General features: G+C 40.1%; 1 protein-coding gene across 5 annotated transcripts in view; it reads right to left on the reverse strand.

The window, feature by feature from the left end:
- LOC145357916 (protein nucleotidyltransferase YdiU-like) overlaps positions 1 to 21,510 on the reverse strand; it is a 79,372-nt gene that overhangs the window by 55,398 nt on the left and 2,464 nt on the right. For 2 of the 5 annotated variants that reach the window (XM_080211505.1, XM_080211514.1), the window contains exons 2-4: positions 11,551 to 11,669; positions 6,541 to 6,650; positions 855 to 983 (exon numbers count right to left, since the gene is read on the reverse strand). In XM_080211505.1, coding sequence (XP_080067631.1) covers positions 855 to 983; positions 6,541 to 6,570 — 159 coding nt within the window. In that variant the 5' untranslated portion in view covers positions 6,571 to 6,650; positions 11,551 to 11,669. Of the gene's footprint in view, positions 1 to 854; positions 984 to 6,540; positions 6,651 to 11,550; positions 11,670 to 12,289; positions 12,350 to 21,510 lie in introns of those variants that run through there. The other 3 variants (XM_080211488.1, XM_080211497.1, XM_080211522.1) reach the window with 2 other exon arrangements.

The raw sequence follows: 21,510 nt of genomic DNA on the forward strand, positions 1-21,510 counted from the left end.
GAATCAGCCTCAAGTACAGAGTGAATGGGAAGCTCTTCAACCTGAGGAGGCTTCAAGCTATTATCAAAGTGAAAGAGGCTGTTCTGAGAGATTTCCTTTTTGCCGATGACTGCGCTCTGTATGCTGGCTCAGAGCCAGAGATACAAGTCAGTATGGACAAATTTTCCACAGCTTGTGACAACTTTGGACTCACCATCAACATTAAAAAGATCGAAGTCATGCACCAGCCTGCTCCTCATGCACCATACACAGAACCCACAATCATAATCGAAGGGCAGAAACTACTGGCAGTGGACCAGTTCACTTATCTTGGCAGCAACCTCTCCCAAGCAGTGACTATTGATGCAGAAGTTAACTGCAGAATAGCAAAGGCAAGTTCTGCTTTGGTAGACTGCGCTCCACTGTATGGGAACGTCGAGGAATCAGCCAGCAACAAAACTGAAGGTCTATAGCACCATGGTACTCACTACCCTCCTGCATGCCTGTGAAATGTGGACTGTGTATCGAAGGCATAAAATAATAGGACAAATACCTAGAAGTGACTTGAGAATTAAACTAACTCCGAAACTTAGCCCAGACAGAACTTACACTGATGAATCTTATTTTCTGACTGATGCATGTTATTAGTGGGATCTACAAAGTTTTCACAGCTTTTTCTACCTATTTACTTTATATTGCACCATAAGAATGCCAAATATGCTGATAACAAATAATTAACTTCCAAGCAACATCAACTGTTCACCTTGTTTGACATCAAATAACTTTTCCTCTCTCGAAAAGATAGAAATGTAGGTATAATAATAGGGTAAGTTTTAAATTCTTTGTAAAGGATACTTAATACAATCCCACTTTACCTGATGACCGCCATATCTATGAGTTAGTGGGACAGATCCAGACAAAATCCGTGCTCCACTAACAAATTGAATAAACTCTTTGGTCTCTGTTACAGACATATCCAAGTCCAATAGGTCTTCCACAACTTCCTAAAGTAAATATAAAACAACTGTATGTTAAAGAACAATTAGTTACTATACATCACATAATCATGAAGTTTTTTCAGACCAATAACTTAAGTATCTACTTATATCAAAAGATGAACATAATTTAGTGAAGCACTTTAAATCAGTTAAACTAAAACGGAAGTGAAACAACCAATAGAAGTATTTATTAGTGTTTATCACATTTTGTAGTTAGGCTCATTTTGAATTTTAAAATGGAGTGAAAGGTTGTACCAGCAATATGCACACACAATCTTCAGAAGATGCTTTTGCAAAAGTGTATGAACAGAACTAAAAGAATTGGATTTGTAGCACTATTAATTGCTTTTGGGTCCAAGACATGTATGATTAGAATCAATTGTTCCTTCTTTTAGTCAGCAGTTGTAAATCAACCTTAAATTTGTATATTTGAACAATACAGTTAAATTAATTTGAGATCAAATCCCCTATGTCACAAAAATGTTCATAGCAGCGAAATTAAAAATAATTTCTTATTCAGAACAAACCCTTTTCCTCACACCATTTACAATGGGTACAAACAGAACCTGCATTATACAGCAAGCATTCATTATTCTGTGCATCATTCTTCAGTGTAGTATTCTCAATAATTATTTCACAGGCCAATTTGTACTTTAAAGGAAGACAAAAACAGAACATAACAGACATAATCATGCCCGGGAACGCTGCAAGACTAATTTAAATAGCTACGATCTAATTTAGATCTGATTAATGAGCCCGGGGTGCAATAGTCCAGGCTCACTTAGCTCTCTGACCTCGCTAGTGGGGGTCCTCACCAGCAAGGATCACAGATGGCCTCCACCAACAGGGACCTGATGTGATGGCTTCGCCAGTGGCAGTGGAGCTGGGTGGTCGGGGGCAGGAGCAGGCCGTGCCCCTTGGGTAGTGCCAGCTTCGCATTGCCTAATGGGCAATGCCAAGGGGTGGGGCCTGAGAACCTCATAGGAGTGGAGCATGGGGCGGGGAGGTTGGTAGGAGGGAACTCTGCATCAAGGGGTGGGTGCTGGTGGCATGGCTGCCAACTGGGGGTCAGAGCCACCAGCAATGTCCATGGGTGGGGGGGCGTGGTTTGGGGTTGATATATCTCCCATAGCTGTGTGCACAATATATGGGAGATCTGGGCGTATGCCTAGCAATCTGCATCTGACCTCCCTGATGATCTTAGGCTCTGCCCCCTTTTCTGCCAAAAAAATGACAGTGTATGGGAAAATTGTGTGGGGCAACTCACTCCAGTTTTCAGTCTTTTGTGACACTTAGGATTTTTTGAGGAAAATTCTGCCCAATATTTTTCACATGACAGTAACTTTCTGAACAATGATAATGCAAGCATTGACAACAGATGAATTTTTTGTTTTGTTTAAGAGTCTGATGAAATGCCCCATCTCATAACAAAACAAGGTTTTACAATTATTTTGGTTACAAGTTGTTGATTAGGAAACCTGAAATTTTATAAACTACATATTAGGCATCTCTCTAACAGTAAAGTGAACTTGCTTACTGAGCCACAATGAACAGAAACTTCTCTATTTAAATCTCTAGTGTATGCAGTTAGCTGATTATAAACTGGGTGGTTATAGGAGTCCTGTAATTGACCCTAAGCAGGCCTGGGTGAGGAACAGTAGACTATCAGGGTTCCCATTCCTGATTCCTATCCAATAACTTATGCTGGAAGTACATGTGTGTGATATTAAGACAATGAAGGATTAGGTTCAGCTGTGGCGTTCCCATGGGCCAAACTAATTGAGACAATCACAGTTGAGGTTTCATATACGTAAAGCAACAAAGACTATTTTATACCGAAGGAACAAATAACGTAAAAAAAAGACATATTTTCCAGCAGTCCCAAACTTAATTTCCAGAGACAGAGGGAGAGAGTAAGAGCTGCTGCTCTGTTCAAACTCAAGTAGCGACTGCCTGCTTGTGTCTCTGTAAGCCTAGCTCCAACCATTCACATGATTCTTTCTTCCTGTCAATCAACCTAATTAAACCCTACTCTGAAACCCCAGGGGACAACCTGAATAATACCAAAACTGCATTAACTTAGGTCAAAACAAACACCCCAATAACTCGGAGCAATTATTCTTCTGCATGCTTACCATGTGCTGTGATTATAGACATATTGGCACTGTTTGAACAGACTTGAATCTCAACATCTCCTTCACAAGAAATATGACACAAATACAATTCTTAAAGACGCAGTATTGTCACATCTTTCCTTAGGTAAGGAGACCAAACCTGGACATAATATTCCAGGTAATGTCTCACCAAGGTTCTATATAATTACAGTAAGATATCTTTACTCCAATAATTTACTCTTGTAATAAAGGCCAACATATAACGCTCCTAAAATCACATCCTTTATTATAGATTCTAGCATGTTCTCTACTACAGGAGAGGCTTAAGGCTGAGATAAGGAGGGCTAACAGCAAGCATGATGAAAGGATAGCAGGCTGCACTAAATTCAATACTAAAGTGTTCTTCAAACATGTTAATAGTAAAAGGTTAGTGAAGGATAGAATGGGGCCCATAACGGATAAACAAAGTAAACTGCTCATTGAAGTGGAAGGAATGGCAGAGGTACCAAATGAGTACTTTGCTTCTGTCTTTACAAATTAGAAGATGGTGACAATGGCCCAGTTGAAAATGTGGATGTTCAGCAATCAAGCAGTATAGTGACAGATAAAGAACAGGTTCTAAATAGGCTGGTGGCACTCCAGCTAGAGGGGTTGCCAGGCCCAGATGGATGCATCCTAGATTGTTGAGATGTAAGGAAGCAAATTGCAGAACCATTGACAGAAATTTCCAAGGCTTCTCTGAACACAGGATTAGTCCCAGGGGCCTGGTGAATTGCAAATGTGATGACATTGTTTAAAAAAGGGGCAAAGGATAACCCAGAAAACTACAGATTGGTTAGCTTGGCATCAAAAGTGGGAAAACTAATGAAGGTCATAACACGGATAAGATAAATATACACTTGGAGAAAAATAAGTTAATACTAGGCAGTCAACATGGCTTTGTCAAGAGCAGGCCACGTCTGACAAATTTTAATTGAGTTCTTTGACAAGATGATACAGGCAGTGGATAAGGGTAGTGCCACACATGTTATATATTTGGGCTTTCAGGAAGTATTTGATACGGTGCCACATAGCAGATTGATGAGTAAATTAAAAATGTTTGGGATTGATGAATCCTTGGGCAGAGTTTTCCTGTTCCGTCCCATCATGGAAATTGTAGAGGGTGGGACAAGGACCACGCAACGGTTCACTGACCTCACGCACGATTTTCCAACCTTAGGGCAAGTATAGCTAGAAAATATCACCCCTTGGCAGCATGGATTAGAAGTTGGCTAAGAGATAGGAAACAACAGTAGGTATGGATGGGCATTTCTCAGACTGGAAACGAGTTAAAACTGATGTTCCGCAGGGATCAGTGTTGGGACACTAGCTTTTTCTGATTTATATAAACAATTTAGAGGTGGGTGTTGAGAGCAAAATCTCTAAATTTACAAATGATACTAAGCTAGCGAAAATAGTGAAATGCAAGGATGGCACAGTGCAACTTCAGAGGGACAAGTTCGCCCAATTGGCAGACACCTGGCAGATAGGTGTTCTATGATTCTTGATTAATTTCAATACAGAGGAATGTGAGGTAATGCATTTTGGTAGAAGAAACTGGGGAGACAGTACAGGTTCAATAGTAGAACTTTGGTAGTACAGGAGCAGATGAACCTTAGGTTCAAGTGCATAATGCTCTGAAGGTGGCCAGGCAAGTTGAAGCAAATAAAAAGGCTTGGATTTATAAATAGAGGCATAGCGTATCTAAGCAACAAAGTAATGCTCCACCTCTACACATCACTGCTCAGATCACATTTAGAGTATTGAGGTCCGTTAATTAAGGAAGGATGTTAGAGCCCTAGAGAGACTGCGAAGGAGATTTACTGGAATGATACCAGGAATAAGGAAGTTTAGATACAAGGAAAAATTAGAAAAATTGGTTTTAGTTTCCTTGGAGAATAGGATTAAGTGGTAACTTTATTGAGGTGTTCAAAATTATGAACAATTTTGATAGGGTAAAGAAAGATATTCTGTTTCCACTAGTTGGGAAGTCAGTGACTAGGAGTCACAATTTCAAGATTGTCAGCAAGAGACCTAGGAGTGAGATGAAGAGGAACCTCTTTACTTAGAGAATTGAAGAGATTTGGAATTCACTGCCTGGGCAAGTGGTGGAGGCAGATTCCATAGGAGGTTTCATAAAGGAGCTGGATGCATATTTGAAACTGATGAATTTAGAACTAATTTAGAGGTCTATGGAGATAGGGCTGGACAATGGGACTACCTAGGTAACTCTTTCAGGAGCTGACGCAGACACAGTGGGCCGAATTGCCTCCTTCTGTGCTGTAAAATTCTATGATTCTACCGATATAGGTTAACAGGTCTGTAGTTCGTCATTTTCTCTCTCTCTCCTTTCTTAAATAGTGGGGTTCCATTTGCCACCTTCCAAACTGCATGAACCACTCCAGTCTAAAGAGTTTTGAAAGATGATCATCAATGCATCTATTATCTCTGCAGCCACCTCTTTCAACATTCTGGGATGTAGATCATCAGCTCTAGGAGATTTATCTTAAGTTCCATTAATTTCTCTATTATTTTTAACTGATGCTGATATCTTGCAGTTTCTAGGGAATTTTCACAGTAACTTCATTGCAGTGTTAATGTAAGCCTCCTTGTGACACTAATATATAACCTTTTAAAATTTTACACTAGTCCCTTAGTGCTCCATTATTTCTGGGTAGTTTTTGGTGTGTTCCTCCATGCAGGCTTCTATTATGTATTTATTTAGTTTTGATGCTATTTCCTTATTCCCCATTATAAATTCTCCAGAAACAACTTGCAATAGACCCACATTTGTTTTTGCTGATCTTTTCCTTTTTGCATATCTATAAAAAACTTTTACAGTCCATTTGATGCTTCTTGTTAATTTACTCTCATGTTGTATTTTCCCTTTGTTAATCTTTTTCTTGGTCCTCCTTTGCAGAATTCTAAAAAGCTCCCAGTTCTCAAGCTTATCCTTTTTGTGGCAACTTTATACTTTATACCCCTCTTTCGTTTGGTATGATTGGACCACTTTCCTTGCTGAGTTTTTGTGCATTAAAGAAATGTATTTTTGAAGTAAACTATGTATCAGTTCTTCAAACAGCCATTTCCTGCCAAGTCATACTTTTATTGTATTTCCCAATCCATCACAATCAATTTGTTCCTCATACCTTCACAGTTTCTTTTGCTTAAGATCCTAATCACTGACTGAACTAAATATCTCCAAACGTGAAATAATGTTCTATCATATTATGGTCACTCTTTCCTAAGGGATCTTTTACAAGATCATTAATTAGCCTTTTCTCATTCCACAATACTAGATCTGTAACAGCCCATTCCCTAGTTAGTTCCTTAATGTAACTGCTTCAGAAAATCATCTTGCATACCTTCTAGAATTCGTCTTTTACAACATTAGTACAAATTAGGCTTACCCAATCTACATATCGATTGAAAGCCCTCATTATTGCTGTCTTGCTCTTCGTACCGTCACCTCTGATTTCACAGAATAGCAGAATTATGCAAGAAAGCCATCATCAGAGCCCTTAGGAAAAAGTGACCATAACATGATAGAATGCTATTTCACGTTTGGAGATAATTAGTTGTCAGTGATAAGGATCTTAAACATCATGTCTACACAGGCCCTCCAAATGAGCATAATGGCTTATTGCATTCCCTTGCCTTTTCCCCATAACCCTGCATATTGTTTCTATTCAAATAATCATCTAATTCCCTTGTCAATGCCTTAGTTGAACCTGCCTCTACCATACTTTCAGGAAGTGCATTCCAGACCCAAACCACTCAAGTAAAAGATTTTCTCACATCACATTTGCTTCTTTTGCAAGTCATTTTAAATCTGTGCCTTCTCAATAGCGATCCTTTTAAGAAATGGGAACAGTTTTGCCCTATCTACTCCAGCCCCCTCGTGATTTTGATCTTCTCTAGCAAATCTCCTCTTAGTCTTTTACCTGAATGCACGAAGCATTCGGAACAAAGTGAATGAGCTGATGGTGCAGATCAGCACAAATGGATATGATCTGGTGGCCATTAGGGAAACGTGGTTGCAGGGTGACAAGGACTGGGAGCTGAATGTCCAGGGGTATCAAGTGTTTAGGAAGGATAGACGGGAGGAAAAAGGGGGTGGGGTAGCTCTGTTAATTAAGGATAATATCAGGGTGGTAGTAAGGGAAGATATAGGCTCCAAAGTGCAAAACATGGAATCGTTGTGGGTGGAGATAAGGAACAGTAAGGGAAGACGCTGGTGGGTGTGGTGTATAGGCCCCCAAATAATAACTTAGAGGTGGGGCGGGCTATAAACAAGCAAATAAATGATGCGTGCAGAAATGGAACGGCGATAATTATGGGGAATTTTAATCTGCATATAGATTGGTTGACCCAAGTCGGACGCAGGGGGCTTGAGGAAGAGTTCTTGAAATGCTGTCAGGATAGTTTCCTTGAACAGCATGTGACGGAACCTACGAGGGGGCGAGCTATCTTAGATCTGGTGTTGTGTAACGAGGCAGGTAGAATTAGGGATCTTATTGTGAGGGATCCTCTTGGGATGAGCAATCATTGTATGGTTGAGTTTTTGATGCAGATGGAGGATGAGAAAGTAGGGTCCCGAGCCTGTGTCCTCTGTTTGAACAGAGGGGAGTATGGCAGGATGAGAGAGGAATTGGCAAATGTAGATTGGGGGCACAGATTGGTTGGTAGGACGGCTGAGGAACAGTGGAGGTTTTTTAAGGAGATCTTCGGTACTCAGCAGAAATATATTCCAATGGTAAAGAAGGAATGTAGGAGAAGGGATAACCAGGTTAAAGGAGAGTATTAAATTAAAAGCTGATGTGTTCAGAGTGGCTAAAAGTAGTGGGTGATTAGAAGATTGGGAAAGATTTAAAAATCAACAAAGAATGACTAAGAAGTTGATAAAGAAAGGAAAGATAGACTATGAAGCTAAACTAGCGCTAAATATAAAAAAGGACAATAAGAGTTTTTACAAATATATAAAGAAGAGGAGGCTGGCTAGAGTGAATGTTAGACCCTTAGAGGATGAGAGGGGGGATTTAGCGGTGGGAGTTGAGGAAATGGCTGAGGCCTTAGATAAGTTTTCTGCCTCGGTCTTCACGGAGGAGGACACGAATAGTTTGCCGGATATTAAAGATAGAAGGATGGTAGGAGTTGAGGGCCTAAATGCGATTACTATCACTAGAGAGGTAGTGCTTGATAGACTAATGGGACTGAAGGTAGACAAGTCCCCAGGACCGGATGGAATGCATCCCAGGGTTCTGAAGGACATGGCAGAGGTGATAGTGGATGCCTTAGTGATTATTTACCAAAATTTGCTGGATTCCAGGGAAGTGCCGGAAGATTGGAAAACAGGTAATATTACGCCGCTGTTTAAAAAAGGTAGCAGGCAAAAGGCAGGGAATTATAGGCTGGTTAGTTCAACGTCTGTAGTTGAAAAAATGCTAGAATCCGTCATCAAAGAAGAAATAGCGAGGCACCTGGAAAGGAATGGTTTGATAGAGCAGACGCAGCACGGATTCGTCAAGGGGAAGTCGTGTTTGATGAATTTATCGGATTCCTATGAGGATGTGACTAGTGCGGTAAACAGAGGGGAACCGGTGGATGTGGTGTTTTTAGATTTTCAAAAGGCGTTTGATAAGGTGCCTCATAAAAGGTTGCTACAGAAGGTTAGGGTGCACGGAGTTGGGGGTAAGGTGTTAGCGTGGATAGAGGATTGGTTGTCTAATAGGAAGCAAAGAGTTGGTATCAATGGGTGCTATTCTGATTGGCGGTCGGTGACTAGTGGAGTGCCGCAGGGATCGGTGCTGGGGCCTCAGCTATTTACCATTTATATAGACGATCTGGAGGAGGGGGCTGAGTGTAAGGTGACGAAATTTGCTGATGACACGAAGATGAGGGGTAAAGCAAATTGCGTGGAGGGTGTGGAAAGTCTGCAGAGAGATCTGGATAGGCTGAGTGATGAAAACTCATCCCAAAAGTGAGATTTTCTCCCATTTTCAGACTGGCTAGACACTTAGAAAAAATCTCATAAAATTCTACACATTGCTCTAGAAAGATCTCTTGAACGCAATCTAGGAATGCTTGCCCCTCTCTGCAGACAACAGGACTGGACACTAAATATTCCTTGACACAAAAATGCTTCGGAAATATAGGGAAGAAGAAGTGACAGTATTGATTAAGAAGAATATTTCAGTGTTGTGAGAGAGTCCTTATCAAAGGACTGAATTCAATTGGCTGAAAATAAAAGCAATATGGGTGTACTCAATATTCTAGTAGGAAAGATACAGAGAATCAAATTTTCAAGAGAATTCCCAAGAGCTGCAAGAAGCATAGAGTACTTATAACAGGGATTTTCATTATCTAATGTTGACTGGGATAGCAATAGTGTAAAGAGCAGAGGAGGAAGTATTTCTGTAATGTGTCCAGATGAATTTTCCAAATCAGTATGTTTCTGGCCCAAATGAGACATTCCTGGATCTGGTATTTGGGCATGAGTTGAGTTAAGTGGATCAAATGTCAGCAGAAATTAAACCATACCTTTCAGGAGTGAAATTGCGACACACTTCTTTACACAGTGGTAGAAATTTACAACTCTTTCCCACAAACAGCAATTGATAATAGATAAATAATTAATTTGAGATTATAATTTTAGTTATAATTTTTTGTTAGCCAAAGGTATTGAGGAATATGGTACAAAGGTAGATATTTAGAGTTATGTCACAGATTGGTCATGATGTCTGTGACTGGTGGAATGGGCTTGAGGGGCTGAATGGCCTACTCCTCTTCCTATGTCATTATATTCTCATTGTCAAACCAATAAACTGGAAATTGGGAAGATTGGAAACTAGAAAAGCAAAATCATTCCATAAATAAGTTAAATAATTCCATTTGCAATAGCTTCACTTTGCGTTGATATGAAAACACAAGGGGTAAATAAGATGAAGAGTACACAATGCGTTTTGTCAATATGTCTAATATGTCTAATGACCTGGATGAGGAAGTGGAGGGATGGGTAAGTAAGTTCGCTGATGACACGAAGGTCGGTGGTGTTGTGGATGATCTGGAAGGATGGCAAAAGTTGCAGCAGGACATAGATAGGATGCAGGACTGGGCGGAGAAGTGGCAGATGGACTTCAACGCGGATAAATGTGTTGTCGTCCATTTTGGCAGAACCAACGGGATGAACGAGTACACTATTAAGGGCAGAAGTCTGAGTAGTGTTGAGGAGCAGAAGGATCTTGGGGTCCGGGTCCACAGGACTCTTAAATCGGCCTCGCAGGTGGAGGAGGTGGTCAAGAAGGCGTATGGTGTACTGGCCTTCATTAATCGAGGGATTGAGTTTAGGAGTCGGGAGGTAATGCTGGAACTTTATAAGACCCTTGTCAGGCCTCATTTGGAGTATTGTGCGCAGTTCTGGTCGCCTCACTATAGGAAAGATGTAGAAGCTATTGAAAGGGTGCAGAGGAGATTTACAAGGATGTTGCCTGGACTGGGAGGCATGCCTTATGAAGTTAGGTTGAGGGAGCTGGGACTCTTTTCCCTGGAGAGACGAAGGTTGAGAGGCGACCTGATAGAAGTTTACAAAATGTTGAGAGGAATAGATAGGGTGGACTCTCAGAGGCTATTTCCCCGGTTTGAAATGGTCGCTACGAGAGGACACAGATTTAAGGTGCGGGGAGGGAGGTTCAGAAGTGATGTTAGGGGTAAGTTTTTCACTCAGAGGGTGGTGAGTGAATGGAATCGGCTGCCGTCAGTGGTGGTGGAGGCGAACTCGCTGGGGTCTTTTAAAAGACTTCTGGATGAGTATATGGGGTTTAATGAGATTGAGGGTTATAGATAGGTCTGTAGGTTGGTAGGTGATGTGGTCGGCGCAACTTGTGGGCCGAAGGGCCTGTTTGTGCTGTAGTGTTCTATGTTCTATGTTCTAAAATTAAGCACACCAGTTTATTTACTATACACACAGCACCAATTAACTATTAAGTTCACTAACTTAACTGTTAAATAAGCTAGTTAATTTGTAATATTATATCAATACAGAGACCATAAGTGATTGAAAAACAGAGAGGCAGTGGTATAGTCGCTGAACTAGTAATCTAGAGAACCAGGACAATCCTCCGAGAATCCAGGTTTGAATCCCACTATGGCAGGTGATGAAATCTGAATATAATGAAAACTGGAATTAAAAATCTACTATTGACCATGAAACAATTTTCAGTTGTCGTAAAAACTCATCTGGTTCACTAATGTCCTCTCAGAAAAGAAATCTGCTGTCCTTACCTGGTCTGGACTACATGTGACTTCAGATCCACAGCAAAGTGGTTGATTCTTAAATGCTGTCAGGGGTGGGCAATTAATGCTGGCCCAGCCAGTGATGCCCACAACCCAACAATGAATATAAAAAAGAAACATATGCTAACCTTTGATACTGCCACCAGCTTAACTGTAGACTTGAATGGTTCTGGCTGAACAGCTGAAAAAATGCAATTCCTCACTTGACGTACATAATTTTCTTTGATAGGATCAAGTTGAAAAGATTCTGTAATAAATAGATATATTTTTTGCAATTTTCATTATCAAAATATTATCCTTAACTTTAATTACAACTCCATGCTCCTCACCAAGGCACCTTCCCCAATCCATTCCAAAATATACAACTTTGAAAACCTCAACATTTCTCCACCTAACTGTATTTTGCATTGTAACCCACCCATTCCCTGAGAGAGAGGATATAGGGTAAAAGAGAAAGGGAAGAGGAGAAAGCTAAGAGGAGGGAAAAAGAGAAGCAAGTGGGTGAAGAGATAGTGAGAGAGGAAGGAAGGAGAGTGATGAAGTATAGTGTAAGGGGAGAAGAAAGGGAAGAGTAGATAGAAGAGGGAGTAGAAAGAGAAACAGATAATGGGATGGGGGAAGAAAGAAGTGTGAAGCTTGTGAGAGAGAAAGGAAGCTCGAGGAAAGGGGCAGACAAGGGAGCTACAACAAAGGAATCGACCCAAGAGTGTTAAAAATTGCCCAGGTATGTCTTGTTCACAAAAAGCAGAACATATCCAATCTAGCAAATTAGAACCCAATCAGTCTACTCTCAAGCATCAACAAAACGATAAAAGATTTTGTCAGCTGTGCTATCAAACAGCACTTACTCAGCAATAAACTGCTCACCAATGCTCAGTTTGGATTCTTCCAAGGCTATTCAGCTCCAGATTTTATTACAACCTTAGTCCAAACATTGAGGAAAAGAGCTAACTTCCAGAGGTGAATTGTGAGTGACTGCTCTTCACATTAAGGCAGCATTTGACCTAAGTGTGACATCAGGGAACTGGAATCAATAGGAATTCAGAGGTAAAATTCCCACTTTTTAGAGTTGCACCTAACACAAAATAAAACAGTTCTCGTTTGCCTCTAAGTGCAGCTCAAACAATATCAAGAAATTTAACACCTACCAGGACAAAGGGCATCTTCCTCTGCTCAAGTATTCATTCAGCTTTCATATACCTGTTCTGTATGTAGAATGGAGATAACAAAATATTGGACCAGAACTTCCAACGAGTGGCAACGACAGTCAGCTGCCACTCTGCTCCTTGCCTACCTTAGATTGGTGCAGCAAATTTCTTGCTCAAACTTCCAACCTGGATCTGAAGACATGCCTGGTACCCATATCCTTTCTTTGCAGGATGTAGTTGTTGGGCTAACTGAAGCCATGTCCCCATTTTATGGCACTAGCTATCATAAACCAGTTAAATTCTATGTAATGTCTTACGTTAAGAGTTGTGGGTTTTACACAAAAAAAATGGTTTGCACACATAGATTCAAACTAACAATAGATTTATTCTGAGAGGTCTTGCCTGTACAGAGTACAAACTGAAATTAAAACAGCAGCCTATGCAAACACCCTAATGACATCACCATAAAATCATGTGATTAGCTCTTAAAGGAAACTGAAACCACTTGAATATATATAACATCCCTCCTTCTTTACTTCTGTGGACATGACAACAAATTACTAAGATATTATACATACGACCAATAATACTCTAGACACAGTACTATGTACCATTAATCATTCCACTCAAATCAATAAGAAAGACGATCAGAAGGTTGTTTATTCTGGAACGTTCTGGAATTTGGCTGTCTTTGACCCTAGAGGTATGATTTGGAACTTCAGAAGACACTTCTCTTGAAACTAATTCTGCATCATTCCTACAATCATCAGGCAACTTGGATTCAACGACATCTTCTGCAGTAGTATTCACAACACTTGGGACTAAAAAAATTGGTACTTCTGGAGACGATTCTGAGAAGTTATTCTGAGATGACAACAATTGGTCAGCAGGGCATTGCCAACCTAGTTCATCTCCAGTTTGCACCTTGTAAGAAATTGGACCCATTTTTGCTAAAACTGTGACTGGTACCCATTTCTCACTTAATTACACACCAACACTCAATCTCCTTTTGAAATGAGGGTTATTTTACCCTCACTTCTTGTCTAGTAACTTGAGATTGTTGTTGATGCTGTCCTATATCTGAAGTTTCTGGAGGTAATAACAAATCAAACGTAGTTCTCAACTTTCTCTTAACGCAGGTGAACTTTGGGTAGTCACGAGTTGCGTTTCTATGTCAAAAAACAAATAGTTTTTTGATCTAATAACAAATTTTGCTCTCTTGAAACTTTTAAAGAATGTTTCAAGGATTGTACAAATCTTTCAGCCAATCCATTGGTTGATGAATGATAAGGCACAGATTTTGCATGCTGAAAACCATTTACTTTCAGATAATCCTTAAACTTTTGTAAACTATGAACTATTATTGTTAAAAATATGTTGCAGTTTACCAAATCTTGCAAAAATTTCATCAAGTTTTTCAATGGTTTATTCAGTTGAAGTAAATCTCATGATAACAACTTCTGGCCACTTTGACTGTGTATCAATTATGACTAGGAACACGTGACCCTCAAAAGGACCAGCAAAGTCTAATGCAACCATTGTCACAGCATTGTAGGTAACTCCAAAGGGTGCAAAGGAGACAACGGTGATGTATTTCTTTTTCACGCACAGGAATAACATTGTCCCACTTTTCCTTCAATCTCAGCATCTAAGCCCAGCCACCAAAAATAACTGGGTGCTAATTCCTTAATCCGTACTATACCAGAGTGTCCTTTATATAGTTGTTCAAGAACTCTTCTACGTAGACTAAAATGACGATCAGCCAGATTCCCCACAATACACACCCGCCTTGGACAGTCAGCTCAAGCTTTCTTGACACATATTGTTTCAAGTCAGAATGCGGATGACGCAATCTAGCTATCATTCCTTTCAATACCATATCCATCACCTTCCCCATCACGGGATCATTTCTGTAGGTCAGGCATGTCTCTGAATTTAAGAAGCTATCACAGGCAAATAATCTACTAGTGAAAATAAGGAATATTAGAAAAATTAGATGGTGGCATCTGCTCAATAGGTACTCTACTCAATAGGCACTCTGATTGATTATATTTTATATCATAAGAATGTTCAGATAGGATCAGTGATTATCTTTACAATCAATAAGCAGCTAGGATGGAATGCCTTTTTACAGCCCAAAAATAGTAGTTAAGGGTTGATGATCAGTCAGTAATGTGAAATGATAAACATATAAGCAATGATGAAACCCTGGTACACCAAAAACTACACTCAATGTTTCTTTTTCTAGCTGAACATAGTTAGGTTCAGCTCAAGTCCAAGCATGCAAAGAAAAAGCTTTTGGTCATTCCTCTCCCAAAGGTACAATATGTGAAATGACTGCCCCTATTCCATAAAGCGAAGCATCGCAAGCAAACAATAATGGTAGCTTTGGCTTAAAATGAACCACCACGTCAGACTTCCGCAAATCACCTTTGACATACTTGCGTGTTTTCTCACATTCTCTCACCTAGTTCCATCACTGTTTCACATATTGCAAATATTACAATGGTTTCAATAGTGTGGCTAAGTTAGGAACAAATTTGCCATAATTATTTACTAATCATAGAAAGGGCCTCAATTGCATCATGTTCGTCAGATACAGTGTTTCTAAAATAGCATCCATTTCCTTAGGTGCTTTATGTAGGCCTTTACTATCAATAATGTAGCCCAAATAGTGGATTGAATTCTGAAAAAAGTCACATGCTTCTTTATATGCAGAACATGTACTTGAAGACATTCCAATGATGCTTCTAAATTATTCAAGTGCTCTTTCACTGGACCCTGTAATTAGAAGATCATGCAGGTAACATTGTACACCAGAGAGACCACCTATAATTGATCCATCAATCTTTGGAATCTTTTTGAAAAGGCAATCTTTTATAATAAAAAGACCTTTATGAGTAACGACAATAAGCAATAGTTGTGATTCAGCAGCTATATTCATCCGTAAATATGCTTGTGAAAGATCAATTTTGCTAAATTTCTGCCCACCTGATAGCCCTGCAAACAAATGTCAATTAAAAGAAGCGAATATTGATCAGCACGTAACACTGGATTTATGCTTGCTTGTTTTAAAATCACCACAAATACAAACTGAAACATCTAGTTTCATGACAGGCATGACGGGGATAGACCAGTCACTCATTGTAACCTGCTCTAACACACTTGTGTTAACTCTTCTTTGACCCTGGCATTGCATAAGGCACTGCTCTTGCTTTGATGTTTTTTTGTTGACTACTAGACTTGTGAGTTTAACTTTAACTTCCTTCACTGAACCAAACGTCTCTTCAAAAACACTCACATTGGTCTGTTTTGTCATTGAATAATCCATTGACAGCATTTCAATTAAGCTTCATCTTCTCAAATCATTGTCTCGCAAATACAGCTGGAAAATTACCACAGACTACAAGGAGGGTTAACTCCACTGATTGTCTACTCAACTCTATGTTGACCATGATATAATCTTTAAGAGACACAATCTCTTTCATGTATGTTCTTAAACCTACACCAGCTGTTTTCAAAGGAAGAAACTTCAGTTTTTCTTAGTATGGAGTCTCAGAAATTAAAGACACAGCAGCCCCAGTATCAACTTCCATCCTAATAGGTTGTCCACTTAACTTTAGAATCACTCAGAATCTATGTGCTTCACCCTCTATGGATAATACTTTCAGCTGGAGTTCTTCATCATATTTCAGGCCATTCTCTTCTTTACAGTCATAATTCTTTTCATTCTTATTCAATTTTTTTGTAGAATCCAACTTGTTGTTCTTCTTGAAGGTACAAAGATTCTTTTTCTGAATATTCTTCTCAAGCGGGTCTAGCCCAATAAACTTTTGCAATGTGACCCATTTTTCAATGGTTCTTGCATTTATAATCCTTGTTCCAGTGTTCATCTGCTGAATGGCCCATTTTAACACATCTTGCTTGTGTTGTTTTGATTTCTTAAGGTCAGTTTCTAATTTGTGGATCTTCATTCCTATACCAAATTGTGAAGCCTCATTAACAGTCAGTTCCAACCACAATACGATTTATACTGCTTTCTTTAAAGTTAAGACATGTTCAGTAATCAAGCTTCTTTTGGATAGCCTCATTTTAGAAACCACAAACTAGATGGTCCCCAAGAGTATCTTCTAATGACTTGCCAAACTCACAGTGTTGGCCAGCCTTAAAATTGGCACAAACTGAGCAATATTTTTGCCCGTCACTTCATTCTTTCGGTGGAACCTGAACCGTTCCGCGATGATCAATGGCTTTGAAGAGTGATACTCTTCAAAGACTTTTGTCACATCATTATATGTTTTGGTTCCTGGCTTTGCTGGATGAACCATGCACCAGTCAAATTGTAGGTTCTACTTCTTAGTGTATTAAGAAAAGCTAGTTACAAGCAACTCGCTCATACAAAGTGCTCTGCGTTGGAACTCCATGACTAATTTTCTTCATTGAAATGTCCCATGGATCCCGATTGACCCATCATTTCTCTTGCAGGCACTAAGAACTCGAGACTGCTTGATGTATTTTACTTTCTGTCTTCTCATTAACCTTTTAACCCTGGAGTCCATTGACTTGATGTTTTTTTTCAAGCAGTCCCAGTTGTGTAGCATATCATTCCTTCTTTTTAAGAATGCCAGATACTGTCTGAAATCTCAACCCTCTCTGATCAGGAAAGACCCTCTTAAAACCACACAGAGCTTTTTTTTTAAACTTGCCTTTTTACACTGGTGCTTCAATCCTTAATTCTTTTGTTGCTTCTCCCCAGCCTTCTAATATTCAAAGAGTGAGGACTCACAATTCTTTTCTTCTATTTATGATCTTTTCTCAATGTTCTCGACAAAAGAAAATCTGGCTTGTCGCAAATTTTATTTCTGTAATGCTCTAACTATGGTATGGGTTGTGGGTTTTATACAAAAAGAAAAGATGTGGGATTTTGTTCGCTGGTTTGGGGGTAGTCTGAGAGTTGCTAGGGTGATTGGTTGGAGTGAGAGCACCTGGAGGAAATCCATGCAGACATCGGGAAAACGTGCAAACTCCACACTGATAGTGACCCAAGTTGGAAATCGAACCCATGCTCCTGGCGTTGTGAGGCAGCAGCACTAACCACTGTGCCACCCCACAGTGTGGTGTAGCTAGCCAGGAATTAGAATTGATTTTGATCTCTTTAAATTTTCCTAGATAACTATTCTGCTAAGATAGACAAAATCTCCGATTTAAGTAAGAGTATCAGATGATTCCAGGTGCAGGATAATTGCCCATCAAATTTTTAAACTTTCCAGGCAATTACTATGCAGTACTTGCAGAAGTGGGGGGTGCAGGTGGATTTTACACGTCTTCCATGGTATCATACCAGGAAACAATTCCTGGAAATTGCAAGTTCTGGACCAATTTTTACCAGACAAGTTCAACCATGACCTAACCAAATTTATCATTACTTCTCAAATTGTACTAGAGGTCCAACCTACACAAGCTAAATCGCTGTTAGCATTATATCCCAAAATCTATATAGCTTTCACACCAGCATTTATGAGAAATTAAGTTGCTTTGTTTATTCACATCCTTCATTCAGCATCTTTCCTTCAAGTGTACTTTTTGGCAATTACACTCCAATTTTTAAGCATTTTTGGAAGGAGTAATGGTGTTACTGTTGCACCTGTGATTCTTAAACTTCTGCATTGCTGGCCACTGACAAACAGTGACATAGTCTCACACATCCCTTAGCCTAAAAGTTAGGAAATAATATGATGGATTCAATGTGCTTTACTTATGACATATGCCCCTTAGTAATGAGATTTTTAATTCTGTTATTAGTGCTTAATAAAAACCACAGTGGTGTTTTACAATAATTACTTCATGCTCATAAAATCAGCAACTTTGTCAAGGTGGCTGTAATTACTTCCCATGAAGAAAATGCACGTACCTTGTTTATTATTGAAACAAATGTGCTAGCAGACAAGGGTTTGCTCTCTCTGTTCAAGCTTGCCCTTCCATTTAGTAAGATCATGGGTGATCTGAACTTAGCATCAAATCCACTTTCCTGCCTGTTCCAATCAACCTCGTCTTCCCTACTGTTGAAAGATCTGTTAATCTCAGCCTTGAATGTATTCAATGACACAGCCTCTACGTCTCTTTGGGTTATGGAATTCCAAAGATGAACAATCCTCTGAGCGAAATAATTCCTCTTCAACTTCTAAATAGGAGATATCTCCTAGTTCTAGATTCACCCATGAGGGGAAACATCTCAGTGTCTACCTTGTCAAACTCCCTCAGAATCTTACATGCTGCAATAAGATCACCTCTCATTCTTTTAAATTCCAGTAAGCATTGCCCCAACCTGTTCAACCATTCCTCAACCCAGGAATCAACTGAATTAGCCTTCTCTGAACTGCCTCCAATACAAGTATATCTCTCCCTATATAGGGGACTAAAACTATACACAGTACACTCAGTGCACTTCAATGCCCTGAATGGTTGTAGGAAGCCTTGCCTACTTTTATACTTTATCCGTTTGCCATTAAGACTAACATTTTATATGCCTTCCTAATCCCTTGCTATACTTACATGAATCACAAAAGTTAGCATATACGAGGACATTTAGATTCCTCTGTACTGTAGCATTCTGTAGTCTCTCTCCATTTAAATATTTTTTCCCCGTCCTTCTGACCAATGTGGATAATTTCACATTTCCCACTTTGCACATTGTATATTTTCTTAAAATTTGGCAGACCAAAAAAAGCTGTTTACATCTTTCATAATTTCAGAAACCAGATCCATGCTTTTTTTTAATCTTAATAGAAAAGCAAAATGCGGCAGATGCTGGAACAGTAAATGCTGGAAAAACTCAGCAGGTCTGGCAAAGAAGTCGTACAAACTTGAAACTTTATTTTCTCTCTCCAAAAATGCTGCCAGACCTGCTGAGTTTTTCCAGCATTTTGTTTTTATTGCTGCTATTTCAACTTAGTCTATTGAATACAGGAGTTGGGACACCTTGTTGAAGTTGAACAAGACATTGGTAAGGCCACATTTGGAAAACTGTGTACAGTTCTGGTCACCCTATTATAGAAAGGCTATTAAACTAGAAAGAGTGCAGAAAAGATTTACTAGGATGCTACCCGGACTTGATGGTTTGTGTTATAAGGAGAGACTGGATAAACTGGGACTTTTTTCTTTGGAGCATAGAAGGCTGAGAGGTGATCTTATAGAGGTCTACAAAATAATGAGGGGCATTGATCAGCTAGATAGTCAATATCTTTTCTCAAAGGTAGAGGAGTCTAAAACTAGAGGGCATAGTTTTAAGGTGAGGGGAGAGAGATATAAAAGTGTCCAGAGAGGCATTTTTTTCACACAGAGGGTGGTGAATGTCTGGAACAAGCTGCCAGAGATAGTAGTAGAGGCGAGTACAATTTTGTCTTTTAAAAAGCATTTAGACAGTTGCGTGGGTAAAATGGGTATAGAGGGATATGGACCAAATGCGGGCAATTTGGATCAGCTTAGGGGTATTAAAAAAAAAGGTCGGCATGGGCTAGTTGGGCTGAAGAGCCTGTTTCCATGCTGTAAACCTCTATGACTCTATCATAGAACACTAGAGCACAAACAGGCCCTTTGGCCCACAAGTTGCGCCGATCACATCCATACCTACCAGGCCATAGAACTATCTGTAACTTCCAATCCCATTAAATCCCATATACTCATCCAGAAGTCTTTTAAAAGACCCCAGCGAGTTCGCCTCTACCACTACTGACAACAGCCGATTCCACTCACTCACCACCCTCTGAGTGAAAAACTTACCCCTAACATCTCCTCTGTAATTGCTTCCCAGCACCTTAAACCTGTGTCCTCTCATAGTGACCATTTCAGCCCTGGGAAATAGCCTCCGCGAATCCACCCTATCTATTCCTCTCAACATTTTATAAACCTCTACCAGGTCGCCTCTCAACCTTCGTCTCTCCAGGGAGAAGAGACCTAGCGCCCTCAACCTATCTTCATAAGGCATGCCTCCTAATCCAGGCAACATTCTTGTAAATCTCCTCTGCACCCTCTCAATAGCTTCCACATCCTTCCTGTAGTGAGGCGACCAGAACTGTGCACAGTACTCCAGTGGGGTCTGACAAGGGTCTTATAAAGTTGCAGCATTCCCTCCCCACTCCTAAACTCAATCCTTCAATTAATGAAGGCCAGAAAACCATACACCTTCTTGACCACTTCCTCCACTTGCGAGGCCGATTTAAGAGTCCTATGGACCCAGACCCCAAGATCCTTCTGCTCCTCAACACTGCTAAGACTCCTACCCTTGATATTGTACTCCTTCATCCCATTGGTCCTGCCAAAATGGACCACTACACATTTATCCACATTGAAGTCCATCTGCCACTTCTCCGCCCAGTGTTGCATCCTATCTATGTCACGCTGCAACTTCTGGCATCCCTCCAGACTATCCGCAACACCACCAACCTTCGTATCGCGGTGAACTTACTAACCCATCCCTCCACTTCCTCATCCAGGTCATGTATGAAAATGACAACAGCAAGGGTCCTAGAACAGATCCCTGGGGCACTCCACTGGTGACCGACTTCCATGCAGAAAAAGACCCATCCACAACCACTCTCTGCCTTCTGCAGGCAAGCCAGTTCTGGATCCACAAAGCCAAAGCCCCTTGGATCCCATGCCCTCTCACCTTCTCAAGAAGTCTTGCATGGGGGACCTTATCAAACGCCTTGCTGAAGTCCATGTAAACCACATTCACCGCTCTTCCTTCGTCAATGTGTTCCAACACATTTTCAAAGAACTCAACTAGGCTCGTAAGACACGACCTGCTCTTTACAAAGCTGTGCTGACTATTTCTGATAATTCTAAACTTCTCTAAATGCTCATTAATCTTGTCCCTCAGAATCCTCTCTATCAACTTACCAACCACTGAGGTCAGACTCACCGGTCAGTAATTTCCCGGGC

The sequence above is a fragment of the Carcharhinus amblyrhynchos genome, chromosome 2 (assembly GCF_965287045.1).
Source record: "Carcharhinus amblyrhynchos chromosome 2, sCarAmb.v2.hapA, whole genome shotgun sequence".
Lineage (NCBI taxonomy): Eukaryota > Metazoa > Chordata > Chondrichthyes > Carcharhiniformes > Carcharhinidae > Carcharhinus > Carcharhinus amblyrhynchos.